At 41.2% G+C, this 27902-nt stretch overlaps 1 protein-coding gene across 2 annotated transcripts; it reads right to left on the reverse strand.

The window, feature by feature from the left end:
- Window positions 1–5992: 5992 nt before the first annotated feature.
- On the reverse strand, window positions 5993–26965 carry LOC142368073 (uncharacterized). 2 transcript variants are annotated; one of them, XR_012767241.1, is made up of 4 exons: window positions 26737–26965; window positions 19951–26559; window positions 19583–19773; window positions 5993–6069 (listed from the first exon to the last, which is right to left on the reverse strand). XR_012767241.1 is itself a non-coding variant. In XM_075450124.1 (2 exons), exon 2 carries the CDS (start codon window positions 26330–26332, stop codon window positions 20231–20233), a length of 6102 nt encoding a protein of 2033 aa, XP_075306239.1. In that variant the 5' UTR covers window positions 26333–26559; window positions 26737–26965; the 3' UTR covers window positions 19878–20230. The 2 variants fall into 2 exon arrangements, 1 of the variants encoding a protein (XP_075306239.1); XM_075450124.1 differs by lacking the exons at window positions 5993–6069; window positions 19583–19773 and having other exon boundaries at window positions 19878–26559.
- Window positions 26966–27902: the final 937 nt, after the last annotated feature.

Here is a 27902-nt window from a genome sequence, read left to right on the forward strand (position 1 = left end):
TAAACTCCATTCGTTTCAGCATGAGTAAATAATGTGTTACCATGGTATAGCTTTCACTGGGTTTACTCTTAAATCTTTTTAATCTAATTTGTTAATATGAAAATTCAAAGTCCCACACAGAAGTTCATTTCTGATCTGAGTAACTATCATGCATTACTTACACCAGTTACTACAAGAAAGTGTAAGGTTGCATTAGACTTTGTGAACCACTTCCTCTGTGCCGAGCTTATTTTATACCATCAGGATTCCCTGTCACATACTACCCTCTAGTGTCACAACTAAACACTGTACCTGGGTTTGAGTGAGGGAAGAGCAGCACTAAGACAAGCAGGTCCTCTGCCATTAATGTCATGTTGACTGAGTGAATGGCTGTTTGAGACACGAAGCCCTGTGTCGTCTGCCCTATCTCCACTGCACAGCTAATTAACAGCTCTGGCATGCTCTCCCCAGCTCGCCTTTCTTTCTTTATGTCTCGCTTGATTTCTTTTGGCCAGAGCTGGCAGGAGATGAAAATTCCCTCTATTAATTAATCTGTAACACGCAGGGATGGGGATGAGACCCTGGTATTTTTGAGTGTGTCTGAGTGTGTGCTTGGAGAGGGTAGAGAGGAGCTCAGAGAGCTGTGGATGGTTGACAGAATGACACACAATGCTGGATGAATTATTGAGCCTTCATAAGGAGCCTCTGTTTTAAATTGGATTTACAGGCAATACCTACTTTACTAAGGAACATCAAAGTACACAAGACCGCAGTATGCAGTCCCTGACCTTGGGATTTGGCAGGGTCCATAAAGCATAGCAGGGTATTTTAACACCAAACAAGATCTATTCACCTTGGGATTGATATTGATTACCACTGAGATGTGGTGATTTGCTATGGATGTTATACCCATCCACTGAGTCTAAAAGGCTGTTTTATGCATCTTGTTTAATCTATGGCTAAGCCCTGACTCCATTACAAATCCAAGTGGGCACATGAGTCATATTAAATCCAATATGTAAAAATGGACACCGATGACATCACAAACTGAAAATTTTCCAACAGTTTGCCTTCCAAGAGACAAGCATGACATCTGCATTTATTATTTATTCCCATTTATTCAGCACTTAATGAGAGATGATCAAAATAAGGAGTCTGTGCATGGAGAGCAGAGGAATGAGCTTCAATGTCTTATATTTTTCTGCACAAAACCATTTCAAGCAATATCAGAAAATGTAATTTGGGTATGTTTCTGTGGTATCAACTGAGATATGTCCTCTCAATTAAATATTGAAAACTTTCAAGCCCTGAAAGCTGATATCAGATTAAACCCCAGCCAACAGTCCTTTGCGCTTGAACTCTCTGTTCAAGAGTGGTCTTAATTCAAAGCAAGATTATTCAAAGTTTTGGCTATATTTAATTTCTATTTGTTTTTTTGTGTTTTGGAAAAAAAAAAAAAAAAGTGTTTGGACCCCTTGACATATACACTATTATACTATGTACTGTATCACAAAACAAAGTGGGGCGATTAATAATTTAGGGTAAAATTGTTCTTTGTGATAAAACTGGATTTGAAGTCATATTATAAAATAAAGCCACACTTGAATACTTTACTGGCTTTAATTGATGTTAACATGCCAACATTCTGTAAGTAGTGGCGAATGCTACCCATCACGTGGCTCTGTCGCTTAATGAAACAAATAACAATTATCTATCTTTTAAAGCAGCACTAGCGAGGTGAGTGAACCTTAAAACTATGTGCTCCTGATTATTTTTGAAGTACACTAACATTCATCATACCCATTCCTAGGCCTGAAACACTGTGCTGGAGCGCTCGGGGGCTGAGATATTGCAGTTTTTAACTTTCCTGCCTGGCAAATATCTCGCAAGAATTACATTTTGCCACCATGTCGCATGATAACAGGCCCTTTTGCCTTAAACCTGTCACGCTTTCGTCAAAATGGGCACCACACTGTAGCAGATGAAGCAAATAGAACTGAGACAATGAGATCACAGAAAGCAATAAAAAGAGAGCAAAAGAAACAAGACAAGAGTAAACATCAGACTGGCTTCTATTCATTGGAGAGAGCTCAGAAAAAGAAAAAAGTAACCAACAGAATCCAAGAATGACTTATGATGAAGCAGCTATTGGTAATGAACAATTAGCTCCCTAGTCTGTTGCGTTTGTGTTGCGTTTTCTCTGCTTGGCTTTGTTGGTAAAGTAGTCAACATGTGGGTTTATCGAAGAAAAGTTTACAACAATTTTGAAAGCCTTACAGACGTCTTCTAAAAATCTAATTTTTATATTGGTAAACTTGGCACAAAAATTGCAGCATATATTCCTGGGCTAGCTAGGTTCCCTTCTTTCCAGGAAATAAAATATTTGTAAGGTGAGTTTTGTTCGCCTTGCTTCCTTTGCCCTACATATGTTTTATTAAGGCGATAGTTTAGCAGCATATTATGTCTGCTTCAGTTCCTGTTGGATTATCATGACGCCATTCTGCGTAAACTATGAATCAGATGAGGTTGACGCAGGGGCTGATTCCTATGATAAAATAATAGAGGGAAACAAAGCTATTCTGTTAATTCATATCATTTCTAAGCAAACACTGCATTGAAACGTGTTCATTTACTCCAGGCATTTGTTTTTGGGCTCTGCATCATGGCAAATACACAACATTATGACAGCAGCGTATTCATCTCTGTTGAAACATCAGTTATAACCTTATAATTCACCTCAGTCCAGTTTTGGACTAAGATGCAAATAAGTTCTTTTTACATTAAAACGTTTGGTCAGATTTCACAAATCTCATGCCAAAGTCTAGGATGTTTACAGTCTTCCAAAAGTCTCTCTGCTTGTTACTGTATATGCATATATGTTAGATATATGCAAATTACGTTGCACGAACTGATTTCCCACACACACCCCTTTCAAATGCTTCAAAAATGTAAATAAGAAAAAGCACACTGTATGACAGAAATATTTTTTGTTTGTTTGTTTTTTTTTTTGTCTTTTTATAGTGTTAGTTGATCAGCGATTTCATAGTCCATCAAAATATGGAGTCTGATTCCTGTGAGTCCCTGTCACATCACTGTACCTATAAATCTCTGAATGCACTTTATCTAATGAAGTCTCCACAGGAAGTCCACATCAAATCCATTACAGACACAGGACACTGAAGACTCCAAGCTCAGTTAATTAAATCACTTCAGCAAAAGGTAACGCAGTTCCGATCTGTCGCTGCTTCAGAAAGACTAATGTTGAGTATTATATGTTAACACACACTGTGTTTTCACCATATATTAACTGGCAGAAGATGAGGGCATCACCACACTCTATTTTCTTTTTTTCTTTCTTTTGCTGTGTGTGTCTTAACTGAACCCAGGCTCGGTCTGAGGGGCTCATCCTGGGTTTACATATTGGACTGGTCTCTGACTCAAAGTACTTCCATTTGCTTCGATTGACAGGAGAAAATCAAAGATTTTACACAGAGAAATGAGAAGACGAGAATGTATCCACATCAAAAGCGATCACCCCTGTCTCTTCCCACTGTCCCAGCCACAGGCTATTTCTGGAGAGGAAATAAGGCATTATTTTTGCATTGCTGATAAAAGGGTCCTTTGATGTATTATCAGGAAGACTGAGGAAGACTTGCAACACAAGCTCGCAACAATAGTTCGTATTTTCTTGTTCACTGCATGTTAAAGCTGTGGTTTGTACCTAAGATGTAGATATAAACATGGGGATTGTTTATTTAAGTAAAGAGCAGGAAGAAATCAGTGCAACAGACACAATGTCGTTTTTCTGCATGTTCTGTAATTTGACCACAAACACATTTAATACAGTGCTAAGTAAAAGTGTAATAAATGTAAAGTGAAAAAAACAGTACACGCTAAGTCTCTGCGTAAAATTTCCTCAATGAGTCTACTGGCTGCAGCCAGTGTTAAAAGTATCACCCTCTTGATTTAGCCAGTTACAGTAAAAAAATGTTTCTTAAATTATCATTAAGAAAAACATCAGTTGCACATAAATGGACATTTTAATCGTTTTGTTTTTTTCTCAGGGTATACTGCACAATGCCAGTGCATGCATATATACCTCTGACAAGAATATTATGTTGTTGGTCTCTTTTATTTGCCTTTTTGTTAGCAGGGTTATCCAAGAAGTTATTAACAGATTTGCATGAACATTTTACAATAGGTGGGACATAGACTAAGTGATTCATTTTTGATGCCAGCCAGAATCTGATCCAGGTTGTTTACAGATTATATTTCTTATAGATTCTCTACTGCTGTAGTAATATGATTTTAAAGATATGTATATCTTTTTACATCAGTGGAAAGACTTCCTCCTTTGCAGAGCCATGCCTATATGTTGGTTCACAGCTGATGTTTTGGATATTTGATATTTAAGTTGCTAAATTCCAGTATTTGGGTCGAAGTCTATTGGATATCAAACTGTTTATCCAATCATCGTTTGTATTTTAAGGACTTATTGTTTATATCTCAACACTAATTATTTGGAGACAATGTACTGATGTTAAAACATGGTCAGATGATTATGTGATCGACCTCTCCAGGCGTTTCTTTTTCTGATGCTGGGTGTTCGCACTTGAAACGTCACATGGAGGATTGATCCTTTAGTTTTTGCACAATCAAAATATCAAATGGAATCAGATTCAATTAAATGTTTTCTAATATTCTCATAAAACATCTTTCAAAGCAAGATTTTGCACAGTCTTTCACGCAGTGTAGTGTGTGACGTACATCAAACGGCAGGCAAAGTTAGCCCATATCTATGTCCAAATTTGATGGAACCTAAAAAAAAGAGCTAAAGGGAGTCAAACTTTTTGAACAAATACAATTTCAGTGTAAAGCTACTGTCAGTAATGTTATTGTCTGGTTTCTTAACTTTCAATGTTAGCCATAACTCTATCATCATCTAGACTGTGCATCAGTGAAGCTGCACTCCTCAGTTGCCAGCATACTGTGGTGCACCAAACTGGAAAAGCTGTACAGGATTGGCCTGTATCACAGCAAAGATTTGGCACTGATCCTAATTGAGCATTCATGCCAGACATCACACGCCACCGCAAGACTTCCTGTGTCCATATCCGAAGGAGTAAGAGACATTTTGGTGGCACTCAGGGAATCTCCACAATATTAGGCAGATAGTTTCAACAGTAAGGGCTGATCAGAGAATATTAATGAGTTGTAAATGCTAAAGAAAGTGTGGCAGAATATAGTTTATATAATCTGTTTATCTAACTGTCAGTAATATACTGAAGCTTGGGCATAATTAAAACGCAGCCCATTCTTGTTCTTTAGGTTTATTACTGCAGGTGTCTGATGCCTGATGAATTGGGGTGCTCTAATATTCAAGATAGGACACCATAGAATTCCCTCTTATGAACTGAAGACTTGTGCAAATGTGCAGTTTGAGATAAACTGTAAGTGAAAAATGACCAGTGATGTTGCATGTCCCTTGTCAATGATTATCCATTTTAAATTACAAGTACTTTTCTCATCTGTTAAAAACTACTGAATGTAACATAAAACATTTGATTGAGAAGATGCTCTTGCATCTTTATCCAGTTTTGCCTCACATTTACCATGTAGAGACTCAGAGTTGCTGACTCTTACGCCCCTCAGTGGTAACATCATAAAAAACATGAGGAGAGGAACTATTTGATTTATTCTAAACCAAAATTACATACTTGGTAAAAAAAAAAAAATCAAAGCAAGTGTGGGGACATACTAATGCTTTTACATAATGAAGTTTTAAGAAAAGCTAGTTTTTATATCAGAGTCATAGCTATAAAATGATTGACATTTATACCAACACCACTTCTGTGTAGTGTGTTTTCAGACCGGCTCTTACCTGGGTTAGCTCAGACTCAGAGACGGAGCGGTGCGGCGGGGAGCGGCGATGGTACACGGGGGGGCTGATGTCCTGGTAGCTCGGGCTGTCGTCGTCCAGCAGCACGGCCCCAGCATCCACCGACTCCTCCTCCTCCTCCAGCTGAGACGTCATGTCCTCGGGACACATCTGATGGTCAATGCCATTCTGGCTCAAGTTGCAGTGAACAGCTGAATGGGTCAGAAAATAATAACTAGGTAAGAACAGTATAGGCGGAGACATTCTGTGAAAGGATGAACAACTAAAAGAAGTAAAAAAAAAATGTCTTTTCAATACCCAGAAGTGTTGTGCTTAAAATGCAAAAAATTCTAATAAGACAGTCTAAATGTCATTATGTCATCCATACGCTATTTGATAGTTGTATCAAAGTTGTACTAAACTGTTGATTAACTTAACCATGTGTGCTACATTCTATTTTTGCCTTAGTCTGTTTGATTATATCCTCCATAGATGGAATTGATATATCATTACTGAAATGAAATCGTGAGCAATAAATGTTGAATCACAGATTGAAAGTTAGACTGTATAAAATACACCAGATGGCAGCAGATAGCTAGCCTCAGTCTGTTAGTTTACTGTGTGATACAGTCTTATACTCGCACACAGTGATTACTTCAGTAAAACACAAGCAGACAACATATAACTCAATGTGATCAAATGACAGCAAATACAGAGCCATGTAGGTACATTTGGATTATTATCTAATGTACAGCACTGTCAGGGACGTTATTTCTGACGGATTGTAACTCCAAGCTTAAAGGAGGACTCATAGAGAACTAACTACTCCAACAACTATGACAGAGAGGAGCAGATCTTTTGCAGGGGAGCCGTACAAGATCCTCACACAGCCTTTATCTCAGCATCATGGAATCAATCTTTAAATGAAGGAAAGTTCATAAATGTGCCAACTACTTAACACTGATCTATGAATCATTCAAGAACAGGCAGACACCTAATTCAAGGGAGGATCCTGTGTTGGATCTACGCAGAACATCCAACTTAGCAAAGAACCAATTCTACATGGTATTATAAGGCACTTTGTTACAAGCAGCCTGTCACAAGCCGTTTTTAAGGAAGGGAAACAGGGAGAAAAGGCTGAGCTATGCCAAATGACACTGGATTGAAAAGTTGAAGTTTAAGTGTCAGCAGGTTTGATGGAGGGATGAATCCTCCCCAGAGCCCAGACCTCAACATTATTGAAGCAGTGTGGGATCATCCTGACAGACAACGGAACAAAAGGCAGCCGACATCCAAAGAAGAGCTTTGGGATGTCCTTCAAGAAGCCTGGAGAACTATTCCTGAAGACTACTTAAAGAAATGACAGAAAGCTTTTCTAAGCAGGTTCAGGCTGTGTTGAAGAATGAAGGTCAACTTTCAGGCTTCTTAGAAAGCACTCAGTCTTTGTTTAATATATTGTATTTTCATCTATGTTTGCACAAGTTTAAATTAATAGCTGTACCTATTTTCCGTTTTTCTGGCAATATATAAAGAAAGCGTGGCATGGCTAAGACTTTTGCACTGTACTGTATACCATATGTATGAGTAAAATACACAGATACACAGTATAGTAAAGACTTTGAAGTGTATTGACTTGTTTGACCGGTTTAAAGTTTAATGTTGCAACCCAAAAGTTTTCTTTAAAATATACTTAAAAGCATAAATGCCAACACAAATAGAACAAATCTAAAAGATGTCCCCCTGAGCTCTCTACTGTGAAGTATTGTAAACCAAGAATAATAAATAAATACCACAGCAGCAGGTTTTTATCTTCAACTAAGTAATTCCTGTTGTGTTGTGTAAAAGAATAAGTCCAAAGCCACCACTGAGGCTTGAGAGATCAATCTCTTTAACAGCTATAAATCCATAAAAACTGGCACTAAAGCTCAAGTTTCAGCCAGACGACTTGAAAAAGTGAGATGTTGAAGGCAAATCCATGGAACTGATACTCATATCCGTGTATGAATAAATGTGCTTCAGGGCAGATTGTACACTCAAGACTGAGAGACGAAGGACAAACGTTGCATATCAGCAGCAGGTTCGCATTACTTCAAAGAAACTTGTATTATACTACTTTGTCATTTCCTCTATGAAGTGTTTATTTTTAGCCTCATTCCTCACAGGAAGTGTCAGGCTAGAGCACTATTTTAGTCTCATTGGGCAATGAGGTGGGCACAGAAGTGACAGCCAGGAGTGAGTTGTTAGGCATCATCTGTCTTCATGCAACCTGCCCACCAGTTCTAAAAACACAGGCGGCCCATTTCGTGGAAGCCGAAAATTCTTTCATCACACCTGAAGGCCGCTTCGGGTTGTGCCACATCTGTGGATTTGACATAAAGGTCAAAGCAACGTTCTCCAAAATCCGCACATCCTGCTTCAACAAACAGGCCAAATAAGTGAGCGACTGAACAGGGAAACAGAAGATTGGATACACATGCATTATATGGTCTTAACAAAACACTAAGTGATGGCAATGAACCATATGATTGTCCACTATAAATTACTATGTGGAAGACAAACTGGCATGGCTGAGATTATAAAAATGACAGCTAAACTACACATTGGTCAAATACTAATGTCAGTCTGTTTACTGGCAAAGTCCAGGAAAACAGCCAATTGGAGAGTTTTTTCAGACTACTGCCACCAAGCAATTACAACAAGTCCGACACAATTCAGGTCATACTGGAACAGCCCAGTAACACCAGCAACAACATCTAAGCAGTCATTGTGTATAACAAGAGCAGGAGTGTGGAACCCACTATGGGTGGCCCTGTTTAATTCTACTGTGCACATCTGGGAGACTGAGAGGGAGCACAATATGTGAGAATCATCCCTCCCACTTCTTGTGCTTGAGTCTTGTACTATTCTTAACAATGAAAATAATTCTGTGCAAATTTGAGCAGCCCTGCAAAGGTCATGTCATATGTGTCAAATATTGTCATAAGTGGCTGCATGGGAGAGATGGAAATCAGTTGTGGTTTAGGAGGAGTATGAGTTAAGACAGGGATCATAATCGTAACAACAAAGCAGTTTATTAGAGATCTAAACTGTAATTTTCTCATGTAATGGGATTTCTTTCTAAAGCACCCAAAGCACCTTGTGGTTTAGTCATAGGGTAAATAACTTGTGGAGCATCTAATTGAAACTGAAAGGTGCCTTTGCACAAGTTCTTACTGCTTTTTCTGTAGGAGGGATTAATATGTGTAATTCTTTATCAATATGGACCCTGACTTTGATCATTTTAGCTTAAAACTAAATCAGTTTTTTAAGATCAACCAGCTATTTAGTCATGAATGATCTGCCATTTGTATGATGTTATTACTTTGTTTGATGATGTTCTGTATTGTCTGGTCTTGACAGATGTCATATTTCTATGTAACTATCATGCTTGTGCATTTGTATTTTAATCTGATCCTATTTGTATGTACTTTATATGACTGAAAGTCACATACTCCATGGACAGATACCGCATATTAGCTACAGTGTGCAGCATTTGCTCATGCTAAACATTTGTAAAAATCAAAATACACAATAAAAAAACCTTTGCACAACCCTGAAGGAAAAGTGTCTCATGCTCAAATTTTGTGTAAATTCAGTTTCATTTTGTAGGTAGTGGCCATAGTGCCTCATGTACTCACATAACACTCACAGACACGCTAAGCTGTACGGCTGAGAGATCAGACAGAAGCAGCCTTACCCTACAAGACTAATGTCTCCAACCTAACAGACCTTTATATCATGGCGGGAACAACCACAGTCCGAAAAAAATTGAATTCCATGAAAATAGAGGTCAAATGTGGAAATTTATTTTTCTGTTTGTAAGGAAGATTCTGCGAATGCTGCCAAACTTTATGAAACGTGTTGGAGAGTTGAAGTGTGAGCAAAGCTATTAAGCCCATAGATTTCTGGTGTGGATCCAGTTCACTTTCTTTAAATGGTGAAAAAAAAAGGACATTGGCCGTGGCAGAGAATATGCCCTCAGAGCCCACCTTGTTATATATACTGTTGTCACAGAGCTCTCCTGGACAAATTTCAGTTTGATGACTGACTCACAATTTATGTTTCTGGATAAATTGCAGGTCAACTGTCTCAAGGCCTGAAAATAGAGTACAATGTTCTGCAGCAGAGGGGGTGAAAAGGTTTGAGGTTCTCCTTTTTACTTATTTATTGTCTTTTTTTGAAAAGAAAAGTAAAAGTCTCCAATAACCCACAAAAAGCAATAATAGAAGTCATAAAATTACTCCTCATTATCCTCATTATTCTCTCCCCTTCTTATCCAATTAACTATTGATTAATAATAATGATCAATTATGATCATTATCAAGAATGATCACAGGACCTGAATTATCTAGTTTGAGTTTGAGTTTATTTATTTAAAGCAGGGACAATACATATTAATGAACATATACATGTAAATATGCAAGATTATAGCCAATGGCTAATTTTCATCTTTAGTCCCTTTAGTCCCTTCGGCAGATTGATGTCAACAACATAGGATAGTAAAATCAATAAAACAACAGTAACAACAATTAGAATAGTTAGCCTTCATGGCCAGTGTGAAAAGAGGGAATAATTACAGAGAGAGAAAACACAATAGGACAGAAAAGAAAAAAGAAAAGCAAGAACAATAAAGAGTTTAGTGGATCATAAAACACATATAAATGTTTAGGCAGGATTGTGGCAACAGTGCTGTTCCTCCAATAGCCAAGCTTTAAGATGTTTGGTAAAAAAATCTAAAAAGCAGTCCAGCAGTAAAATCCTGCTCCTGCACTGATGCAGCATATCAAAAATCCAGAGTTGAATATGATATTGCATCAGTCCAAGGGGACCATTTCCTACATTTGGATTCATTTACATGGGTATTTTTTAACAGATATTCAAGGTTTTTATTGCAGTACTTCAGTTTATCTTAATATTTAATTGTGCTGAACTTGAATAAACTATGTGAATATTCCTTTCAACATGGTCCAACAATTTCCTTCCATTTGCACTTTTTTGGGAGAAATTAACATTTAAGATTTAGGATAATTATGACATTTAGTATTTGGTATAACAAATAAATATTGGTGACACCGATGTGGTTTTGTTGAAGGTATGAGATAGCCTGATAAAAGTAATAAAGCCACTATGTTAATGAAGCCCAGTTGTACTTCACATAAGACACCTAAATGAACAAGACTGCCTGCCTTCCAAAAACAACCCCCTGAGTCATTTGATCATGCAAACAATTATCTTCAAAGTATGTGACCTCTAGTGGTCATGAGAGCAACTGCATATTAAGCATATCAATCGGATCATTGATGCCAAAATGGTGATGGTGGTAAAGATAAACAAAGATTTGATTTCGAACTCTAAACAAGTCATAACTAAAGTGTTTTTGTAAAATGTTGTTCTATTGACCGAATGCAACCCAGAACCAAAAATTTAAAAACAAGTCTTTTGAGCTGCATATGCCTTTAGGGGTGACAGTTTAAAGAGCTGTACTATGTGTCATAAAAGGGAATGAATAAGCAATCTGAAAGTTTTGGTCTTGTGTATCTTGTCATGGGCTCCACAAAACCACTAGTTTTCTGATGGTGTATAACACAAGACACTTTCCACGTGAGTTTTTCTGATATGTCTGTAATTCTTCAGAGAATCAGCAACGTTCAAATATACTGAAAGAATTTCCCAAACAGAGCTGTGAAAGCTACAGCAAACCATGCTTCAACCAAATGTTACAGCTCAACTGTTCCATTCTTGAAACTTATTTAAGTAACCATGAGTTGACTGGTCGTCTTAATGCGCTGATTTCAATTTCCCGCAATTTCTGACCAAAAATATGTGAATGAGTGCAGCTTTATTGGAATTTGTATCAATATACACTAATACTCTACTATTTTGACAAAAGGTTCATAGCATGTACAGAGCTCTCAGGCCCATTTGAGTCTCGTTGAGATTATACATGCAGGAGTTATTCAGTCTCCAACCACACTGTCTGGCTGTGTTTGTCCGGTCCAGTTTTTGTCGGACCACCACAGGAATTTTATTCTTTGTCTTGTGCATGTAAATGTAATTATTGACAAAAAAGGCTCACATATGCATTAATGGACCATACCTTTCTATCATTGACAAATAATAAAAACATACGTGCTTTTTTTCAACCCTGATTAAAAGGCAGAGAACTAAGATGCCCTGTTTAGACTATTGAAAGAATATCCATGAGAAGGCCATGTTAAAAACAAACCCAACTTGAGATGCGGTGCACGAAGCATTGCTCCCTCTCACTGCTTCTTTATTCCTCTCTTCCCCCAGCTCTCTCTTTCCCCCTCTCCTCTTCCCCCTGACTCAATGTGCAACGTCTCTAGTTGAGAAATGAATTATACATCCTCTGCTAAGAGCATCTGAACAATAGTACAAGCAGACTAAAGGGATAGGTGGATGACAAGATGATGCAAAGGGTTTGGCAGAGGAAAAAACACTGCAAAGAGGAAGGACAGTGGCAATGTTCTTCATTCTTTCAGGGGCGAAAGGATGGGCGTATAGGGGGCTAGGAGATAGAGAAATGTTTTTCTTTCTTTTTTTTTTAAACGGCAACAGTTACTAAAAATAGCGCCATTACATTCTTCTCTCTGTCCTCCCTGACATGCGCCGTGAAAGAACTGTGAAGGAAGAGACAGATGAGGGAGGGCGTCTGCCTCTATTCTCCAACTGCTGTCTTTTTTCATAAATGAGATTCAGAGAAAAAGGAAGGAATGATTGAAGTTGTGAAATTATAATTTTTTCTTCTATCACTGCATAGCTGAATGCCTTCATATGGTCTACATGATGATTAAGAAAGAACTAGATTAGTCTCTCTTCATTACTGTAGGTTGACAAAAAAAAACAAATTGGAGAATTTCCAGCTGACAAAACCACATGCATACAAGTATGTGTATGCATACATACAAGTATGTGTATGCATGTGGAGGAGCAGATAATACAAATTTTATAACTAATTGTTTATACTGTATTATTACATGAGATCTTCGCACCAAAAAGAGTGCTTCCAAAAAGCCGCAGCAGTTTTGAATTTTGGACATTTAGAATAAGAGCACCTTGAAGAAATATCTTAAGGTTAATGGTTACGTTTTGGGAGTTTATGTAACAGAGCTGCACTAAATGGTTCAAACTGCTGAAATGAAAAGAAAAATAAAGGTATTAAAAGTAGTGCATGCATATTAATTCATTCACCTGTGCTACTGTATGAAGCCTTTTATCAGGATCAGGTGATGCCAGATGCTTTCTGATATAACTTATTATATTCAGTCAAAGTGTCATATGATTTCAGTTTATACACACCTGTGAAAGGCCCCAGAATCTGCAACACAACTGTAACAGCACGGTTCACAGTGATTGATTCTAAGCACTATTTTCACATCAAAATCAGATTTTGTAAACAAATATTCCAGCTCTTAGGCATGTCTGCTTTTGAGCGACATTCATCGTTTGTGAACACTTAAAAAACGTTTCATGTGACGTTCTCGAACATGTCCTGGACTCAGACAGAATATCTAAGATGCTAGATATTTTGGCATAAGAATGGGCAAAAAGAAAGGGGTGGCTAAATATACCAAATTTGTGAAGCATACCCCGACAGACTTTCAGAGAAAATTGAAGAGAATTGCTGCTAAAAGGGAGCTCCCGTTTACTGAGTTTGGATGGGGACTACTTACTGTATGCACATGAAAGTTTTCTGTTTTGGGGGAATAATTCTTGTTTGTTTCACATTCAAAAATATTTTGTGGCCTCAAAGTAGTCAGGTTGTTGCTATTTGTTAGCTGTATTCAGACCAGAAGCTTTCTGATCTCTGCCAAAAGTCTTGTTCGTCTGAGAGTGTAGATGGCTCAGACGCAGTAAAGGGTTACAGTGTTTGCAGTGCTGGAAAAAAAACTGCAAATGTCTAAATAGTTGGCTCTTCTCTTTCCGCCTGGTGATTATCAGTGCTCAAGATACTCAACGCTTGGAATCTAAATTGTAGATAATGGCACTGTTTCACAGCACGAGCTGGTTCAAAGAAAAAACAGTAGTGGGTCCATAATCAAAAGTGAAGTTTGCTCTGTGTGGCTGCCCAGTCTCATAGGGATCTCTTTCTTGTTGGCTGCCTCCCAGAGTGGAGCAGAATTAATTGTTCCTGAGTAAAATAAACTGTTTTGACCCAGAAACAAAGTCTAGAGAAGGAGGCCAGGGTAAGCCAGATGACTGTGGAGCTCAACCAAGTTATGAGGCCTTTTGTTCGTTACTTGCTTTCAACAAAAGGTGGAGCCAATCACAATCTGCTGATAGGCATGAACACAGAACTGGAAGGATGTGCGTGCAATCATTCCAAACTAACGGATCCAACAGAAGCTCTTGGGAATTTGAAGAGGTGGTATGGCACAGATCCACACAGAATGACATTTCAGTCCTCCGCGCAGCTGTTACTTTGTTTATATGTTTAAAAGTGGCTTAGAGCTGAATCAGAAATTCCTCTCTGTCACATGGCCGGATAAAAAAAATTTGACTCTTAAAAAAAATCAAGCACTCTGAGGATGAATGTGTGGACTGGCACATGTTTTTAACAGAGCTGACCAGTTTCCTCCATCTGCCATCCCTCCCCAGCTCTCCCACGCATTCATTGCTTGCACAGACACACAGACACACATACATGCACAGATCTGCATGTGTCCACAGTGACGTGACCTGACTTATTCATAACCGTAGAAGTAGATACGCAAAGATGCAGTGCTAATTCTCACAGAGTCTGCTCTGAGAGTGAGCAAACCACGTAAATCTACACTGGGAACCAAATGAGCTTGTGCACTGCTGTCAAAATTTGAAAAAAACTTGTGAGAACATTGTGAGTGTGTATGGGAGGTGCTTCTGCTCAGCTGTCTACCCTGAGGACTTTGGAAAGAACATCTCCATCACAGGGTGACAGAGAAGGCACAGCCTTGTTACATGATTACTTAAATACTAATTGGAATACTTTTGAGGAATAGAAAGGGACAAGGGAGAGAAGCTCATGGTCTTCAGTTTGGAATGTTTTGGACAGGAGCCTCTAGGAAGAGCTTGCTGCACAGTGAGATAAAATACCAGAGACAGAATTGACAAGCATATAAATTATCTCAAAAGCCCTCCACTGTGGTTAGGCAAAAAAAATTTTTTCCTACCATGTAAAAAAAGGGGAATGAGGATATTTTTAAACATGTTGCTGGAATCTAAAGTTTATTCAGAGCATTAGTAAGTGTCTTGCCTAAAAGCATTCCTGCATTCAGTGACAGTACATGGTTTTGTGAGCTAACCAGGTATTCCACTTTAAGATGCATATAGTTTAAATATTTCTGCCCGTAACACTGAAAAAATAAGCTATTTGTCATTTACCCTACTCATCCATGAGTCATCCACAGACCTACCATTTAGAGCTTTTTGTATGACATTAAAATTTATGATCCCGCTCTGCCATCTGTGGCTCAGATGATCTCAGGTGAACAAGGCATGTAGTGGGTCAACTCTTATGTGGTCATCGCTGGATTCAAGGGAAAGATTGGTTTTAACACTACTGAATGATTGATTAATTAATGGAGAGGTTCAAACTGCTTAGAGTAAATACGCTCATTACATTAAGTTCATTTTCTGTATTTTGATGTAATCACAGGCAAACCAGGTTGGTGCAAACAGGGCTAAAAATCAAGCCGGCTGTCAAGTCAGATTCACCTTGATATTATACATCATAATCATAACTAACACACCATGGCATTGTGTGATCTTTAATATACTGACTTTAGCGCATTAATCAACGGCCAAATCATGTGACTTGAACGTGCAAATCAAAATGACTCTATAGGATGTAAATTAAAGAATGGAACTACGGATCCTGCATGAGCCAGGGAAAAAAAACAGTAGTTTGTTCATTGCATCCACACAAAAACCATGCATGCATCTTTTCAGACACACAAACTGGTATGTACAGAGAAAGAATGAGAGGTGCAAATATGTGCACAGCTCACATTCTTTGGACACACAATTTCAGAACATTTGAAGTCTGATATGATGTACTGAACACGTTAAGATGACAGAATTTAGATTTGCTGTCTTTGTGCCAGCTGATGTGTGTTTTCTCTAGTTTTTATCCAGCTACTTTGTATTTGTCTCTGCAGGGTTCTGAATTTACAGAGTTGCTTGCTTTTGTTACTTTTTTCATTCAACAGATTTAGTTTTGGTCATGATTCAAGAGCTGAGACAACCTAATAAAACTGATTTTACTGTGTCTAATTCACTGATGAGTGTCTTTTTTTTTTATTCTCCTTTATGGCTACTTTCATTTTCATGTCTATAAGGTTGTGGTGTAAACTGCTGTTGTGAAGTTGCCATTTTGTTCCCTAAAATGCACATTTGGAATGTGTCCCCATTAAAGATTGGCTAAATCAGGTAATTAGTCGGATGGATGAAACTGCGCGCAAATCCGGAAAGCCCCAAACATTCGGTGCATGTGGAATACCATGAACTGGCCTTAATGCAAAGAAAGCCTAAACTCGAATATATTACCCAGGCTCCGCCCTCGCAGTGACGCAACACCTTCGGCTCTGCTACACTTACTCAGGCAAACTGCTCATTTAGGTGGATGGTGGATTTGTCGGGAAGCAATCAACTTTGAGCAGCGGCAACGGCCCAGGGTAGAGGCGTGTTCAAGGTAGTGACGTGGTTGAACTGCCACTCAACCCATGGATTGTACACGGAAGCGCTTCATTCAATATCAACATGGAGCAGCGTCAAGCTTTTGACACTGCTGTAGATGCTGTAATGAAAGTGTTCGACGGGAGATTCTCGTTAAAAATCGAGCAAAGAACAGCCCTTGAATCATTTCTTGACAGGAAAGACGTTTTCGCCTTGCTCCCTACTGGCTTTGGTAAGAGTTTAATCTACCAGTTAGCCCCGCTGGTAGCTAAATCATACGTCAGAGGAAAGAGTGGTGTGATTGGCTTAAGCTTAGGCACAGCCTTTTCTGGCCACAACCAGTAGCAACCCGAGGGAGGCGGGTTGACCAGGCCATTTCGAATCGTATTCGTTATGGTCTTGGTCAGACCAGAATCTCGAAGAGATTTGAAAGTCTATGTTAATCAGGCTACGAATATATCACTCTAGTCTAAAAAAAAAAAGTCTTGAAAAAGAAACTTGTGAAAACCTAAACAAAACGATGAAAAAATGCATCAATTGATTGGCATATAATTAACTTACATAAGCAAAAAACTTTAAATGGCCGCAAAATAAACTTTTGGCTTCACTGGTGTTCATTTTTCACATACACTCATTCGGTTAGTCTCTCTTCTTAAGTTGGCTGTTGAGACATGAGGACTGATAGCATGACTAACTATCAAAGTGAAGTAAAGTACTTAGTTAGCCAGCCAGCTAGGCTATCAGTGGGGCTTAATTCACCCTGACATCCTATCAAAAGTTAACTGAGCTCAAACTTCAGTCACTGCCCTCCACAACCTCCGGGCCTGATCAGTTACGATTGGTTGGTACTGTGTCAAGCAGGCGCAGATGTGCTCAGCTTTGAACCTTTCTGAAGTGCAGAGAGTGGGCAAGGATAAGAAGAGGCATATAAAGCCGGAGGAGATGAAAAGAAAAAAGTTGGATGGAGACAGAAAGTGAGAGCAAGAAGGACAGATAAAATGAGTCAGTGAGACAAGGCTGGAAAAAAAGACAGTGAAATGACCCACTTTAAAGCTAAAACACACAGGAGCCAAATATATAACCGTTATTCAGTTGCTGTGAAGCATGTATTCCTGGCTTAAAGCTGTTAGTGTTCTCTGCTTCAAAGGCACACAGAGAAAGGGTGACAAAAATAGACTATTAATTTAGAGATGAGTACAATCTATTAATATTTAATAAGAAACACAAACTTCCTGCATTTAGCTCACACAACAGGAACCATTGCAGACTAAAAGAAAAGTTTATGATTTCACTGAGTCTATTGAACCTTTTACCTTTTACTGCAACAAAGTTTGCTGCAACTTTACTAACTAGATTGCACCAAACGACGAATACATTAGTAGTCACTAAGTAGTCACTTTTTCTTAAATCTGTTCATGAATGGTAGCAACAGCAAAGGTTTAGACAAAAATCTGGATAATGCAAAGTGGCAGGCCTGCTTTATTCTTTCTATGAATGACTGTTAAGATCAAAGACAAGGAGAATATGAACAATATTTGGTGTCTAAAAGAGGAATTCTAGCATTTTTGCCAAGTTGTTCAAACAAAATAAAGACAAGCACCATTGCTGCATTCTGGGATTTGTATCACACGAGATGATTGTGATTTGTTTAAAGTAATCATTGAAACCAGAGATGATAATGGGTGCAGACGGCTCATTCTCCAACCCTGACACAACACTCTGCAGAATTTGGTATGGCATTGCAAGACTACATTTATTTAAGCTGTGGTTGGTTGACCAAAATAGTCATGCATAGAATGTAAAACCTAAATATTGTATATGTTTCAATTGACGTCCGGGACAGCCCTGAACTGCAACATAAGGGGTAAAGCAGATACACACATCAGGCACAACATTTAAAGGTGGGGTCTGAGATCTTCGAAAAACGGTTCCTGCAAGCTATATTTTTGAAAATACACAACCTTGCCTCTCCCTTCAGCCCATCCCTTGAAACCACGCCTTCAAAACACATGAACGAGTCACGAGTCTGTGAACGCGCAGGGGGGAGGGGTGAGGGGGGCTGACGGTTGATTGGCGTGTCAGAATCCAATGGAAGTAACTCTCATCATTACTTCTATTGGTCAGACATTTCCTCTTGCTACACCCTCTACAATGGACTAAAATATTATTTTTTTTCCCCAAACATTCTATTTTAGTGGGTGCAATGGGGTCGTGAGGAGGTTTTCAGACAATATGATAAAAAATGCTCCAGAAAACATCTCATACCCCACCTTTAAACCACATTCCTAATATTATGTCATGTTTCCTTGCAAAAGAGCCCTAAACCTTTTTTTTTTCATGTTTATCCCCCTTTCGTTTGTCCTTGGCCACCTATTTGCTAGGCTTAATCTCTATAACTATTTGTTATAAATAATGCAACTGCAGTGCCTGTCTCTTTGCCTCAGCTCCCCACCAGATAATTCATTATGCAACCCAGTCTTCATGGTTCCTGCAGACCCAATTTGTTAGGATCTGTTACCTACCTTTAAGACTTTAACATGCCTGCTTTTGTCTGTTGCAGAGCAGAGATGCCGTGTGAGCCACTGTAAAGGCCCATAAAAACTGCAATATTAACACTGATGAGAGGCTTCGGAAAATAAAACAATGCTTTATCAGGTGTTGCACTTCCAGTGGAGTCAGAAACAGTCAAACAGACACGGCCACTTAACCATTGCAACCTATATTGTGGTTGAGGGGTGTATCTTGCCAAAAATGTTGTCAATGGAATGCATATAATGTACTATCAAGTGCAGGTCCTACTCCAGTTTTAACTGAAGCAGCGTCCCTGCATTTAAGAAACGTAACCTTGACCAAAATTAGTCAGATTTTAGCCAGCAGAATGATTATAGTTTTGCCATTTTCTCATTAATATATAAGAACTTCTTTCGGAGCCACTGGATGGATCCAGCTGATGGCTTCAACCTGTCCAGCATGCAGACTCCAGGAACACAGAAAACTTGAATTTTACCTCACCTGTCAAAACAGTTTTCTTTGCATCACTGTATCATATAGCATTATGCAGATATTGTCAAGTCCCACTTAGTTGACCTCCGAATGGACACACGGACAACTCTTGATTTCCAATTTTTATCAACTTTTTATCGTCCAACTTTTCTTTGTTGGTTGATCCAGTTGATTTTCAGAAAAATCATCAGGTTGTTAACCTTCGAACACAGAGAAGCAAGACTGTTAACAACCAAATTACACAGGTATTTTTCAAACGAGGTTTCACAATAATCAATCAACTAAAAAAGGTAAGTATAATTGAATTAATTAAATAAATCAGCTCAGTAAGGTAAGTATTCTACCAGTCATCAAAAAGAACAAATATAATCACCGACCATTGGTGTGTTGGAGCAACTTCTAGTGGGATCTTGCAGAGCGTTTGGCTGCTTGCTCTCTCCATGCAGCTTGTTCGATTCCTGAAGCAACTGAGCAGCTCCTTCCTTTCAGCTGCTTCCAATCAGCCAATTGGTGACCATTTTGCCCATGGCCTACTGGGAAATGTAGTTGCTCCGACTTTGACACCAAGTAGGGCAGGGGGCAGGGATTCATACGTGATTCTTGGTTTTTAACTTCACACCTCCCACTTGGCCTCATGGTTTCCTAAACCCAATGAGGTCACACTGGTCCTTCACTCCTTTGTTCTTCAGTGGGAATTAGAATGACAAGCCGTCTGACATCCCTATGTAGGATTGTGGCTGGGATTGGATGTTTGAGCCTCTTGGTTCTTGGGGTCGCTTTCTCCTTGTCATCTGCCTTCCTGATGGGGACAGGATAGCTGGGAAAGGTCCTCACAAGCACATCTCTTACGATGCCTTTGCTGTCAGTATTGGCGATGACTACTCTGGCCAGCTTGTACTGTCCTCTTAGGGCATTTTGGTCAGCCATCCAGACCACATCTCCGACAGCAACATTTCGCTTTTTGGTGTGCCATTTGTTCCTTATGAAGAGATGAGGTCCAGATAGTTGGCTCCATCTCTTCCAGAATTTGCTGACTTCAGTTTGAATCCTTTGCAGTCTTTTATAAGGATAACCCTCAAACTGGAAGTCTCCAGGGTCTCCCTTCGGGTTGGCACGCCCTAGGAGAAGAGAATTTGGGGTGACGTACTCCACAGAGTCTTCCCTGCTCTGGGTCCTTGCGTCAATGGGTCGCTCATTAGCAAGGTTGGCTGCCATGTACAGGAAAGTTTGGAATTCACCCCAGGTGAAGACGCCGTCTCCTCCAACATTGCTCAGGGCTCGTTTGACCACTCTGACAGCCGCCTCTGCAGCACCATTCCTGTGGGGAGAGTCTGCGGGGTGGATCTTCCAAGACCATTTTGTTCCATACTTGGCAGCCATGTCTTCAACTTGAGACTTGTCCAGTTGGTCAAGGAATGCGTACAGCTTTTCCAGAGCAGGTTTGGCTCCCACAAAATTTGTGCCAGGGTCTGACCAGAGCTTCCTGGGATGTCCTCTGAGTGAAGTGAATCTCTGATAGGCCAGCAGGAAGCCTTCGGATGACTGGTCACTCACTAGATCAGTGTGTATGGCACGGGAGGCCATGCAACAGAAGACGATTCCCCACACTTTTAGTTTGGTCCTCTTCTTGACTTCATCTTTCACTTCATAGGGGCCGAATAGGTCCATGGTGGTGAATTCGAAAGGTGCAGCTGGGCTGGTTCGCTCTGGAGGTAAGTCTGCCATGATTTGTTGACACTGCTTTGCTCTGCTCTTCCTGCAAACTATGCAGCTGTCAACTATCTTCTTGGCAATTCTCCGGCCTTTTATCACCCAAGCTGTCTTCCTCATCCGGAGAAGGGTTCCTGCTACCCCCTCGTGGTTAGCTTCATGGGATTCTTGTGCCAGCAATGTAGACACCCATGCTTCAAATGGTAAAACTGGCACGGCAGTCTCATCTTCATTGAACATCTGGATTCTCCCTCCACAAAGGAGGAGTCCAGTGTTCACATCTTTGTATACTGCCAATCTGCTCAGAGTTGTGTCTGGAAACGTTACACCTTCTTGAGTTGCCAGGAAGAGGTCTTCACGTGCACCTTCAAGTTCTGTGCCAGCCAACCCAGCCAGCTTGGGTGTTGTTGCCTCCCACTTTGGCTGTTCTGGGACTGGGTTTGACTTCCTCTTCAGCCACTGCTCAGCAGCTCGGCGTGTCCAGGCAATAATTCTGATCAGTTTGGTCAGGCTACTGAACCTTCTTTCATCCACAAGATGTTTAACCCAGCTAGTGGGCTTTCTCCTTGGCAGAGTGTGTTTTTCCTCTTGACAGGGACTTTCCTTCTTCTGAGCGGCCAGTGGGTCTTCTTTCTGCTGAGTCATCTTAGCTTGAGCTCTGGTCAGCGCAGCTGAGAATGCCTTTCTTTGGAGCTTGTTTACACTCTCCCTGGCCTGGGCTGCAACTTCTCCGGCTGACTGAATAGGCCACTCCTCCACTGGCCACTTCAGGAACTCTGGTCCATTTTGCCATGTGGATTCTTCATCCAGGACTTTGAGAGTGCCTCCTCTTGTTATGACATCAGCAATGTTCAGATCTCCACGGATCCACCACCAGTCTTGCACTGGTCCGGACTTCTGGATCTCACCCACCCTGTTGGCGAAGAATGTTTGGAATCCGTAATTTTCTCGTTGGATGGCCCCAAGGACTGTTTGACTGTCCAGAAGGTGGAACCATCTCTCCATCTTCATAATAGCATGTTTCTCCACATACTTTCTGATCCTGGCTGCAAAGACTGCACCACAGATTTCAGCTTTTACAGCATCTCCCTTCTGCTCCAGGGGTGTCAGCTTGGCTTTTGCTTCCACGAATCGAACTTCAGTTCCTTGACTTGTCTCCCATCTTACGTACATTACAGCTCCATATGTTTTGTCACTCCCATCAGAAAATGTGATGCCGTAAGGTTTTCCTTTCCAGTCAGGTGGTGTGAGGCTCCTGTGGAATTTCACTTGTCCAAGCTGGGCATATTCCTCAAAGAGCTGTATGGCTTCTTCTCTGAGCCTTACCGAGAGAGGTTGGTCCCAGGTTTCTTGAGTCAGCCTGCCACCCCCTCCTTCTTGGAATGCTTTGCGGACTAGAATTGCTCCCTTCTGTTTGACCGGTGCAACTAGGCCAATTGGGTCGTACAGTGCAGCGACTTGGCTTAAGAGAGCTCTCCTCGTCAGTGGGTTAGGCGTTTCAGCTCTCACCTCCTCTTCAAGAAGATCTTTGCCAACCCTCATCTTTTCCTTCCTCTTGGAAAAGTTTACTGCTGTCAGCATGTACAGCTTGTCTTCCTCCACTTGGTAGCCGATGCCCAGGGCTTTGTTCTCTCCTTCCCTCATTTGATTTGGAAGAATTAAGGTGTTCCCTTGCTCCGGCTTCAGGACATCTGCTTCAGTTCCTTTCCTCCCACTTTGCCCTGACCGGACCCATGGTTTGAGGAAGAAGCCTCCAGCTTTCAAGACCTCTTCAACTCCAGCTGTGATTTGGTCAAGTCTGTTCAGGTCATTGTGGGAGGTCAAGAGGTCATCCACATAACTGTCCTCTTCAATGACTCTGCATTCATCCTGCAGGTGAGTGAAGTTGGGCAGATTTGCTGTTTCCCTCATAGCCAATTGAGCAATGCAGCCAGCAGGTTTGTCTCCGATGTTCACCCTGGTGATGGCATATTCACCGATTTCCTCTTCTGGACTGTCTCTCCACAGGAATCTGTGCAGATGCATCTCTCGCTCTTCCAGCCAGACAGAGTTGTACATCTTTGTTATGTCTCCCAAAGCTGCATTCACACCTTCTCTGAATCTGAGCAGGACAGCTCTAATGGGGTTGAGTACATCTGGTCCCTTGAGGAGAAGATCATTCATACTCACTCCTTTGTATTTCTGGCTGCTGTTCCAGACAATACGAACTGGTGTAGTGACTGAATGAGGGTTTGGAGCCACCAAGTGGCTAACATACCAAACTGGTCCTTCCCACTTCTCCATGACTTCATTGGTGAGCTTTATGGCTGCGCCTCTTTGGACCATTTCATGGATCTGGGTTGCATATGCAACTTTCCAGTCTGGCTCTTTGCTCAGTTGCTTTTCCATCTTTAAGAAGCAAGCTTGGACTGCTCTTTTGTTGTTGGGGAGAGAGGCTGGATCTTCAGTCCAGGGATACTTGGCGTCCCAGTGTGGAGTTGGGGTGTGAGCATCCTCTTCCTTGTGGGTGAGTCCTCCTTTAATGATCTCAAACTCCCTCTCCTCTGCCAAGGTCATGTCCTTTCCTCCTGGAGGGCAGTTTCCACATCGGCAGCCTCCACATCTTGGCTCACATGCAGCTCCGATGCTGTCCCAGTGCCACCACTCAAGGAACTCACGGTTGCTGGCAGATGTAGTTGTGTGGGCCACATCCTCTTGCTGTAGCCAGCCTGGCTCAGATGCTGGAACTGTGATTTCTTGATATCGGACAGCAGCGGTTCTCATGGAGCGGGCGAAGTGGGTTCTTGACTCATATGCTGCCACTTCCACTTCTTCGAGCAAGTCAGGGTGTGCTCCACCAACTGTTTTGCCCAGGGGGCTCTCCCATAGAACAAGGTCACCGATGACTTTTAGTCTTTGGGGTGCGAGTCGTCCCTCGCGATGGCTTATGAGAAGTTCGACCTCTTTTGGTCTTTGTAGCTCTTCGAGCTGGACATCTGGGAAAAAGGTTTTCAACTTTTCAGGTTCAATTGCTTGATGGACCTTTGCAATTTGCTCCATTCCATAGCAGACCAGTTGATGTGCTTGTTCAGTCCCCTTGGGAGTCTTCATTCGGACCTTCAGGAGGTACCTTTTTGTCTTGACTTTCATGGTCATGCCTCCAACTCCATGTACGACCAGCGTTATGTTTTCACTTCTCAGGCCCAGTCTTTCGGCAGCTTTGTGAGTTATATAGTTTGTGTCGGATGCTAGGTCTATTAGTGTGCCAATCTTCTGACCTGCATTTGCTGTGACCATCATCAGCATCATGATCACCGGTAACTCAGTCAGCCCAGTCTCCTTCAGCAGTTCAGACTGGCTTGCTGCTTTGAGTGTCACAGAGGCTCTGTTCGTGAATGCCTTTCTGCACTGATCTGCCAGTTCTGGGGCAAGTTGTGACAAGAAGGCCTCCTGTTCCTCTGTGAATTTTCCTTTTCCTTCTCTCCCTCTTGCACCCTTGCCTCCTTCTCCTCTTCTGGCCTCTGCTGTCGGGCATAGGAAGTAGTGGTGGTCAGGTGCGCCGCTTGTCCTTTTGCAGTCTGGGTTCCTGCATAAGAAGTTGTCTCTGCAGTAGCCATCTGCATCATGATATCCCAGACATTTCTTGCACGCTCCCAGCTTCTTCAGGGCCGTTTTCTTCTCTTGTAGCTTCAAGCCTTTAAACTTCTTACAAAAGTATATCTTGTTGGCGTGTCCATCACCACCACAGATGCCACAGACTTCATCAACATCTTTCCTTGTGGCCCTGGTAGATGCAAACTTTCTTTCTTGCTTCCTGTCTGTTTTTTCCACTTTGTCCACAATCGTCAGTTGTTCAAGTCGTTCTAGTATTTCCTCTTGGTTCTTCAGAAACTTTAGGAGCATGTCAAAATGGTTGCCTGGGGTTACACCGTTGGTGGCCTCGACCATATACGTCAGCCAGTCTCTTTTTATGAAATCTGGTAACTTGCTTTCAATTGACTTGATGACTAAGGGGTTTTTGATGGCTCCTGAGTTTCCTAGCTCTGTCAGGTCAGCCAGGGCCTTCTCCACAGCTTGTATTAGGTCAATGACCCTCCTGGGCTGGTTCCCCTTGACTTGTGGCATCTTGTCCAGCGCTTCCAAGATTTCTACTGTGATTGTTGATTTGTTGCCGTATCTGTTCTCGAGGACCCTGAAGATATCTGTTGCTGTGGTGTAGCTGGACAGTCTTAGTTCCTTGGCAATGGATTCACTGACACTCTCCAACAGCTGGATTTTCCTTACTTCTGGTGATCCAGTGGGCTCCCCTTGTTTCTGAAGGTTCTCCCAATCCTTCTTCCACCTATGAAAGTCTCTCTTGCTTCCGTAGAAGACAGGTAGGGACGTTGGTTTTATCCTCACAATGGGAGGTGTTGGTTGGCCAGGTCTGCCGCTTGTACCTTGATCAGCCAGCCTTCTGGATGTGGCGAATTCGGCTTTTCTCAACTTTAGCCTGAAGTGTGCTGCTTTTAGTTCTTTAAGTCCGTCATCCATTTCGTGCTTCACGAGCGGAGGGATCCATTTCTCCCAAACAGCCATGGTATGGATGATAGCACTCATCGTCTCCTTCAGCAGGGTGAGATGAACGTCATAGCCTTCCATGTTGTTGCTTTCAACTGCTACATTTTCAGCTCTTCTAATGGCGTCCTCTGCCTCAGCAATCGCAGCTTCCAGCTCAGTTTTCCCGTATCTTCCCCAAAGGTTGGTCTGGACAATGTTTTTGATTTCCTCCATTTTACCTTCGGCTTCTTTCATGGTTGCTTGGATTTCATCCTCCTGCTGTTCCTCAAGCTCCCCTTCAGGGTCATCCTTCTTGAGTTCAGCCTCCAGGCCAATCCTGAAGTCCTCGTTTGCATCCAGCAGTGATGTGAAACGGTCAGCAAATTTTGCAAACTCCTCCTTTAGTTCGGATTGCAGCATGTTGCCTGCTCCTCTGGAGATTAGGTTGGCCAGTCTGGTTAGGTTTCTCTTGGCTGTCGTCCTCTCCTGCTTTAGGATGTTGACAGACTTCCCCAATACCTCTTCGGCCATCTTTATCCCCTTCTCTCCGGCGTCCACAGCTCCCCTGGGTCTTGAAGCCTCTAATCTTCACCGTCCAGGGCTGGTCCGTGGTTAACAACTGTCAAGTCCCACTTAGTTGACCTCCGAATGGACACACGGACAACTCTTGATTTCCAATTTTTATCAACTTTTTATCGTCCAACTTTTCTTTGTTGGTTGATCCAGTTGATTTTCAGAAAAATCATCAGGTTGTTAACCTTCGAACACAGAGAAGCAAGACTGTTAACAACCAAATTACACAGGTATTTTTCAAACGAGGTTTCACAATAATCAATCAACTAAAAAAGGTAAGTATAATTGAATTAATTAAATAAATCAGCTCAGTAAGGTAAGTATTCTACCAGTCATCAAAAAGAACAAATATAATCACCGACCATTGGTGTGTTGGAGCAACTTCTAGTGGGATCTTGCAGAGCGTTTGGCTGCTTGCTCTCTCCATGCAGCTTGTTCGATTCCTGAAGCAACTGAGCAGCTCCTTCCTTTCAGCTGCTTCCAATCAGCCAATTGGTGACCATTTTGCCCATGGCCTACTGGGAAATGTAGTTGCTCCGACTTTGACACCAAGTAGGGCAGGGGGCAGGGATTCATACGTGATTCTTGGTTTTTAACTTCACAGATATGGTAGATATGAAATACATCAGGAGAAAGACAACCCTAAAACATGTCTGATATTACACATCTTAGCAGAAGAGTAATATTCTTGCAGCTAACAGAAAAATTAAACTTCCTCCAACGTTTGCTGTACTGCTGTTATTCAGTTGCCTGATTAAATTAGCAAATTAATTAGCTCAGTTGCCACCCCACTAAAACACTTCAACAGTAGGAATTACAATTAACGGTTAAAATTATTTTAAGGCTGCCATCCAGCTGCTTCCAGAGCATTTGCATTGCAGCATCCTTTAAATTGAGGATAACACTAAGTGCTTAATATTGGTTTTTCAACTTAGTAAATGAGGAAGACTATAGAAATATTTCAACTTGAACAGATTTGTTTCACAACTACTCACCCTCAAAAACTGCATATTTATATTCAATGATGGAACCAGAGTTCTGATGCAAATCCAACTGAAGTGAAATCAAAAGAATTTACTTTGTAGCACTGCCATAACTACCAAATAATGACTGTCTTCACCTGACACCGACACCCTCCATCTGTGCCCACTGTTTAATCAGTGAAACACAAACTGTTTCAGATCTGCTGCTCCAATCAGTCAGCAGAATGGAGCGCAATAGGCTTCATGGTCATCAGGGAATGGAGCTGACACACTGCCAAGTTTCTGCACTTGACACAACAGGATGCCAAATATTCACAAAAAGCACAAAAGTCATCATTTGAGAAGGGAGAGGGATGTGCACAAAGTTCTGAAAGTGCTTTGCAAGGATGAAACGGGCAACAAATGACTGGAAGACTCAGCAAAATTTGTCTCCCCCCACGGGTTTAATTTCTCTGATGCTCAGATACTTCCCGAAGGTCAATAAAGTTACAGTATACAGTAGTTATTTTTCCACGCTATGCAATGACACAGACAAGGACTTATGC

The sequence above is a fragment of the Odontesthes bonariensis genome, chromosome 18 (assembly GCF_027942865.1).
Source record: "Odontesthes bonariensis isolate fOdoBon6 chromosome 18, fOdoBon6.hap1, whole genome shotgun sequence".
Classification (NCBI taxonomy): Eukaryota; Metazoa; Chordata; class Actinopteri; order Atheriniformes; family Atherinopsidae; genus Odontesthes; species Odontesthes bonariensis.

Excerpts from the sequence above, each read along its gene's own strand:
- LOC142368073 (XM_075450124.1), bottom strand. The coding sequence starts at position 26,332 with ATGGCCGAAGAGGTATTGGGGAAGTCTGTCAACATCCTAAAGCAGGAG.